The sequence below is a fragment of the Corylus avellana genome, chromosome ca11 (assembly GCF_901000735.1).
Source record: "Corylus avellana chromosome ca11, CavTom2PMs-1.0".
NCBI classification, from domain to species: domain Eukaryota; kingdom Viridiplantae; phylum Streptophyta; class Magnoliopsida; order Fagales; family Betulaceae; genus Corylus; species Corylus avellana.
Genome location: NC_081551.1, coordinates 17,472,093 through 17,479,667, shown reverse-complemented (window position 1 = coordinate 17,479,667; position 7,575 = coordinate 17,472,093). Strand labels below are relative to the sequence as shown.

General features: G+C 30.9%; 1 protein-coding gene across 1 annotated transcript; it reads right to left on the bottom strand.

Annotated features, from left to right (window-relative positions):
* Positions 1–5,486: 5,486 nt before the first annotated feature.
* On the bottom strand, positions 5,487–7,575 carry LOC132166411 (uncharacterized; the record flags this gene model as incomplete). Its single annotated transcript, XM_059577213.1, is given in 2 exon segments — positions 5,487–5,722; positions 7,119–7,575. Coding segments are annotated over 2 exon segments (558 nt in total). The 3' UTR covers positions 5,487–5,566.

The following is a 7,575-nucleotide window of genomic DNA, read 5'->3' as shown; positions in this document are numbered from 1 at the left end:
TCAGGTTTGGTCTGGAATGACAGGTTTCTATCAGGGGACTTGAGCAAAATGAGGCCAAACCAAGAAGACAAAGAGGTGGAATTCAGAGACCTTAGGCCATCCCGGAGCGTCGGATCACTCGGTATATTGGAGCGTAGTCAATCCACCGGAGGCGGAGGACAGGCTGCGTATCGGTCGACCGTCAAGGCTGAGCCGCCGGCCCTCGACCCGCCATCTCCTAAGCTTGCCGGCTGCGGCCTCTGTGGCCTATTTGGAAAGCCAGTGATGATCCGTCAACCCAAATCAAATAAGAGTAGGTCAAAGTGACTTTGCAGGACATATATATTGCATGGCTGCTTAATTTTCCAATTTTATTTCCCATTTTCCCTACACCTTTTTCTTGTTTGATTTCCTCTTTTTGATGGTGTATTTGGTTTTGGGTTGTTCTAATGTTTGTGTATATAGCAGACTAGCTAGCAATAGTTGGAATTACAATTAATAAACCACAAAACCTGGGGTCCAAGGATCATCAAAGAGCACAAACATGTATGTTTGGTTTTTTAGTTTCTTGGATTTTTTTTTTTTGGTTTATGGATAGTATCCCTATTTTGTAGTTTATCTGTTCATCCAAAGAGAAAAAAGAGTGCGAATTTCTATTCAATGTTTACTATGATTCTATGAACCTCCGGAGATTGTGGTAGAATGTTTGCCATAGGTTTCTGAAAAATAGTGTGAATTATTAATGAAATCTCATTTATTCCTAAAAGATGGGTGTTTCTCAACACAATTAATCTTACTCCTTTCCCTCCATCCATGGACTCAAAAAATCCCCACAACCCAATTTTAATAATTTTTTTTAAAAAAAAAATGAAAGAAAGAAAGAGAAGAAGAAGAAATAGCGTATTTGAGATTGCATCAGAAAATAGAGTTTTTTAAATAAAAAATAATTTTTTTTAAAGAGCTATATTTTTAAACTTTTTCTAAAAGTGTGTTTTGATTTTATAAAGTAATAAAATTCTTTTAGAGTTTTTTACCAAACATTCCTTAGTTTTTGTTTGGCACATATTTTTTTTTAATGTATTAATAGTATTTTTTTAATCTCCTTAATTCAATCTCAAACCGACTTTAAAGAATAGTGTTAAGAGTACTATAATTTTTATTATAAGTAAATTGATACTGCCACGTGAGTTTGTATAGGAAAATTGTAGTACTAACCAAGCATTTTTCTAGGCAATTAAAGATTTGAGAGCTCTAATTATTAGCCATTGGATTCATAATTAAATCCATGTTTTCTTCGATGTTTTGGTCAGACTAGATCAAGCTATAAATTAGTCTGAATTGAGGGGTCGTCTGCAATTCCTACCGTCTAGGCCTCTTACGTGCGAATCCTAACAAGTAGATGCTACTATAATCACGTCCAACTAAATTAGCCATAATTGATTTATCATGCTTGCCTTTTTTGAATAATAATAATAAAATACATCCTTTCTTTACATTGGCCTTTTCATCCTTTGTTATTGGATGAACTCGATTGCTGTTACATGAGCCTACATAAGCTTTAATTGACCTTTCAAATCAAATTCGTAAGTAATAAAATTGTGACATCTTTTGCTGCAATTTTTGTCTTTTTTTTAATAATTGTTTAATATATTCTCTATTTTTTTTTTTATTATTTTTTTTTTTTATCACCTAACACTTGCAAGAAGATGAGTTGCCTCGCATAATATAAGAAATCTTTTACACCAAAGATTTTTTTTTTTTTTTTTTGATAAGAAAGATAAGAAGAATAAAGAAACATTTGTATATTAATATCAGTCATTATCTGTCTCCCTTTCTATCCTACTCTTTTGGCTTTTCATGTCTGCCCTTCTTGTGTGATAGAATATAACCATTATTATTTGTCTTATCTCTCATAAATTAAAAAAGTATATATTTATAATATATTTTGTGTAATTTTTTTTTAATGATTTAGATTTAATTTTAAAATTTTCATTAAAAAAAGAAAAAAATAAAGTAAAAATAAATCAAAGATTTGTGGGCTTATAGTGCCAATCATAATTAAATAAATACTCAACAAAATAAATAAACCACATGGTCCTTGCTACGATGATGTCATGCCTACCAATTACATTTAAAACGAATTAATGGGGTAAAAGGTCAAATTATATTGATTTTTTTTTCTTCTGATAATTAAAAAATGCGTAATAGATTGATTTTAATTAATATTATTTGTGGATGCCCTCATTATCTCATAAGTCATACCTATAGGAAATAATAAATTAAGAAAATAAAGACATTTTTAATCAGAATATGCAGCCTAGTCATAGGGTACAATGGCATCAAGTGCCTCCTTCATTAGGGGGAAGAACCGACGGATCAATATCTCTTATCAATGCCTTCAAGTGCTTTGAATATGATTCTATATGGAGTGGAGCTATTTTGTTGTCATAATTTAATATTATATTTATATTACAGAGAGGATGTTACATGATAAATATGCTAATATGCTATTTAAAAAGTTAAATAATGTGTCATCATTTACACTATTAGATGCAACAACGTTAAATTATCACTATAAAATGTTCATTTACATTTTAAGTAAAATAGAGATGAGCCATTTTATAATCATGATTAATGATGTTGTATCAAATGTTGTAGATCACCCCGAATTGGGATCTACATCAATTAGGTGCCTTAAGGTTTTGTGAGAGAGCTCATGTAAGACCCAACTGTTCGAGCAGCCAAAAATTTATTTAGAGCTTATTTAGAATTGTGTTTGACAAATAGAACTTTTAAATCAAAAAACGTTTTTTTGGCAAAACCTTAATTTTGCAAAAATTGTGTTTTGGCCATTTTTAGAGTAAACAAGTCAAATAAGTACTTTTGAAATTTTTTTACCAAACATGCTAAGGGCTTATTTGGGATTGCGTTTGAGAAATAAAGCTTTTTAAGCTTTTGCCGTGTTTTTTTTTTTTTTTTTTGTCATTTTTAGGATTTTTAAACCCTTAAAAGCGCTTTTAATTTTTTTATCAAACGAGTATTTTTTTCTTTAAACAAATTTTTTGAGTGTTAAAAATGCTTTTAAGCTCTTCAAACGCATCCCAAACAAGCCATAACTTTTGTTTGGTACGGTTTTTTAAGTACTAAAAATATTTTTTAAGTTCTCAATCGCAATCTCAAACATGCTCTTAAGTAACTGGGTCTCACTGACATGGGATCTCTCTGTGAATCCTTATACAAATGATGTCAAATGATAAATATGTTTGCAATTTGCCAATTCGAATAAAGGTCAGTTTGCCATAAATACTCCAACAAGGAGCTTATTAATTTCTAAAATGATATAAATTTCTTATAAATTAAATTTTAAGATATTTTCTAATTTTAAAAGTGCTGTGTGTCCTTTGAGCATGTGAAACATAATATTTTTTTTTTTTATTAATGCTATTAAAAAAGCATGTAAGAAACAAACCATATGCTACATATATACTAAAAGAAACATAATACTTATAAAAATTGAATTAGAGAAATTTTTTATAACTCAATTTGTAAAAAAATTTCAGCCAATTTTTAAAACATTGGTGTTCTATTTCTATAGACACAGGAGCCAGATTTCGACATATATATGCCAAGTTGATTGCCTATAAAACCTTTGTTAATTCGTCTTGCATCAATCTAATTAAGGATGAACTATAAATTAATTCCCTATCACTAGAGGAAATTAATTCATAATTTTTTGTTCTTTTTTACTAAACCCATTTATGATTCAGAGAATTTTCCATTTCATTTGACGGGTTTTTTCATGTGACATGTCGCACAAAACATGAAATTTATTTCTCAAATGGAGCTTAAGGTTTCATAGAAGAACCAATAAAACAAAATTTATTTTTGATTTAGAAATAGAACAATTTTATTCTCACTCGTTAACATAGTATCAAAACAAACGTCACGAGTTTAAACCTTGTATCTTGTTATTCAACTCCCATTTTAATTAAAAAAACCACAAAATTATTTAGGCCCAATTTGTGAAAATTTTTGTTTTTAATCTTTTATTTGTTCTTTTTGAAATAAAAATATTAACTAGAGATGACCATGTAACGTGTAGATGTTAGAGAATATATTTCCTACGTAGAAAGAAATATACCAAATTGATATTATATATTAATTATTGATTGTAACCAGATTTGATGTTAATCAAATCAATCAGAATATATTTCCTCTAACAGTAGATACATATTCATTCGGGAATATTCATGCCATTCTTTTTTTAAAAAGGTCTTTTAGTATTAACATTAATTTATATTTTTACGAACAATACGATGACCATCACACTTGTGCTGAAGTTGACATCTGGAGAGGTGTGTTTTTCAAATAATTCAAAGGAGAATGACAACTTGGCAAGGAATATTCGCACTATGTACTAATAATTTACTAAAAATAAGAGCTTGGAAAGGCATGCCCACATGAAAATAAAAAATAAATCGTAAAAAAAAGGCCATTTGCATAAAATAATTTCTCTTTGGGATTGTAGCTTATTATAGAATAATAAATATACCATTAAATTTTGGATAGAGTTTTTCTCCAACTAGGTTAAAGGAATTTTCTTCAACCCAGTCTATAAAAATAACATGTATTCATTTTGTTAATAACATGTGAGATGCATATGAATTTTTAATATTATTTATTTCAGCTTTATCCATATTATTAAAAAAATATTTGCATTTTACATGTTCAAATGACACATGTTATTTTTATAAATTGGGTTGAAAGAAGTTCCTCCAACCGAAATTGAAGAAAAACTCTGTCCTCAAATTTTCTACAATCCAATAGATTTAGTTTTGGAACAAATGGATTTTTTTTTTTTTTTTTTTGGTAAAAAGGCAAATTTATCTTGATTTGGAGGTCTATTTAGGGGTGACAATTTTTGACGCGACCTGCGAACTCGATGCAAATTTAATACGAAAATAAAGGTTTAGGGTTAACCAATATAGTCGTATATCAATACTTTGACATAACCCGAACCTGACACACGACAAAATGGCAAGCAATTTTTGACATGACCCGTAAACCCGAAACAAATCCAATACAAAATTAGAGGGTTAAGGTTAATGCATTTGACCTGTTTAATTAAATGGGTTAGGTTAAGGTTAACCTATATAGTCTTATATGCATGTCTCGACACGAATCGAATCCTACATGCGAACACGAAGTGCCACCCTTATCTGTTAATATATGAGTTTGACATTTATTAGGTCATTTCTTACTGAGTAAAAATCAAATTAAACTCTTGTAAAGTGAAATTGTGAAAAGCCGTTACAGTTATCGTTAGATGCAACAAAACACAAATGTAATAATTAAGGACCAAAACTACTTCAAATAATATGTTACACTTTACTTTTTTTTTTCTTTTTTTTTTTTTTTTTTCTTTTAAGGAGAAAACATTTCATACTCACTCATATGTTACACAATATTACAATGCTTTTGTTTTTTATACTCAAGACTTCTGATCAATACAAGAAAGGATCAAATTTAATATCATAATACATGCATTAATGTTCGAAAAAGCAACCTATATATAATCCTATTTTACTCAACCCAAAGCTTTTTGGATCTTCGTTTTAAATAACAAAATGCATAGCTTTTCCATCGAAAAGTAAAGGAAACAACCTGTTGAGTGGGTGACGAAGGACCCGAAACTTGAGCCCACGATGCAATGCCAGGCCGGCCCATAGACTTGATCGAACTCCTGTGTGACCATCAACAAGGTTGTCATTGATGAATTGAAAAAAAAAACAAAAAAATAGTTGTCATTGACATTCTCCGTCCACAGAGACAGAAAGAGAGTAATGATATTTATTACTACCATATATGATGGTTATACAATTTAATAATGTGAGTGAAAATGAATTAATATTTGAAAAAAAAAAAAGGAAGATAATTTTCACGGATTAAGATCCTTTACAATTTCAAAAAAAAATTGTAGCTTTTTAAATTACGGAATTTCGGTCATTTCTAGGCATTAAAACACTTTGAAAATGACACATTAAAAATAAGATATGTTACAGTTGAGAATTAAGTATATTTTTATCAAGTACTTGCTCTCTGTGTTGTAAAAAAGCTTTGAGCCAAAAACTATCTTTTGATTTTTCGAAGAAGAAGCGTATTTGCAAAAGTGAAAAAGAAGTCCTTTGGAGATAAAATTATTTCTGGCTGTTTTGATAACGTGCCACATTTTTAATATGTAGCAATGTTCAAGCGTTTAGATACCTAAAAACAGCATAAATTTTGTAATTTAAAAATATACATTATCTAAATTATTTGACAATGATATAATAATTTATTAAATAACATTACTCATTATAATATAAATGAGGTTTGACTTAAAATAAGCTTGGGAAAAGTAGTAATTTAGTGCATGAGTAGCCGAATAAGTTAATAACTCTAGCTTTTTTTCTTCATCATACACATGGGCTGCATGTTGGACTCTTTATCCAATTGAATATCTAATAATCTAGACAACCTAGCTAGATCTGGAGCATGGTCCAGATTAAATGGTCCAGAATTAAAAAAATTCTTTTATTGGTTCTATCATGAGATCTTGTGAATGGGACTGTTCATGTGTGGGCACACCTAGAGAGAGAGATTCATATTCCATGCTCTACCTTCTCCATATAGAGGAGCCAAAAAGGTGTAGAGAAAGAGAGATAAAAATGAAAATCCAATAATGAAAATACCAAAAAGAAACTCCCAAGAAAGTAATTTATCACAAGACACATTTTTTGGCTTGGCGTCAATAGCCCTTTTCTTAGTTTTCTATGTGGTCACTTTTAAAGTAGACCATGATAATTTTTAGCTTATTTTGGATACATTGCTTGCCAACAGAGCGAATACTTTTTGACACAATTCATGAATCTAATAGAGTTATAATTGATGGGTTTAACTTGTTTTTAAATGGGTCGAGTTAGAGTTATCTTAGATAATTTTATATTTATGATTTGACACGATTCGAACCCGATACGTGATATTTAAGACTAATAATTTTTTACACGACCTACGAACCTAACACAAACTCAACGGATTAAAGTTGAAGAACTCTACAGAAAAGTAGCAATGAATTAATGAATTAAATGTTTGAAACATACCTTCTTCATGTTGAAGGCCATGTGTTTGGAGCTAAACTTCTCCAAGCTATCATAAGTACGCCTAGCGCATCGGAAGGCATGCACTTGCATGAATCCAGGCATGTCGGAGACGAGAACCTTCACCTGAAGAAATGCTGCCACCGACGCCAAATTCGTTTCGACATGGGAAACCGATTTCCTTGCCTCAACCAATTCTCCCTGAACTCCTCCTCCCTCTGCCACTCTCCGGCCACCTTGCTCAATTCCCTTGTACGTTTTCGATTTCCTTAATACCCAACTGCGCTGAATGGATCTTTTGTCCACCACAGCCGGCGGCTCCAGCATCGGCTTTATATGGTTTCCGGCCACGGACTTGTAAATGGACATGAATCCTTTCTTTTGCTTCTCATGGGTGGCAGCCATTGCTTGCTCTTCAAGTGGCTGCCTATAGGTTCAATTCAATTAGTTATAAGGTACA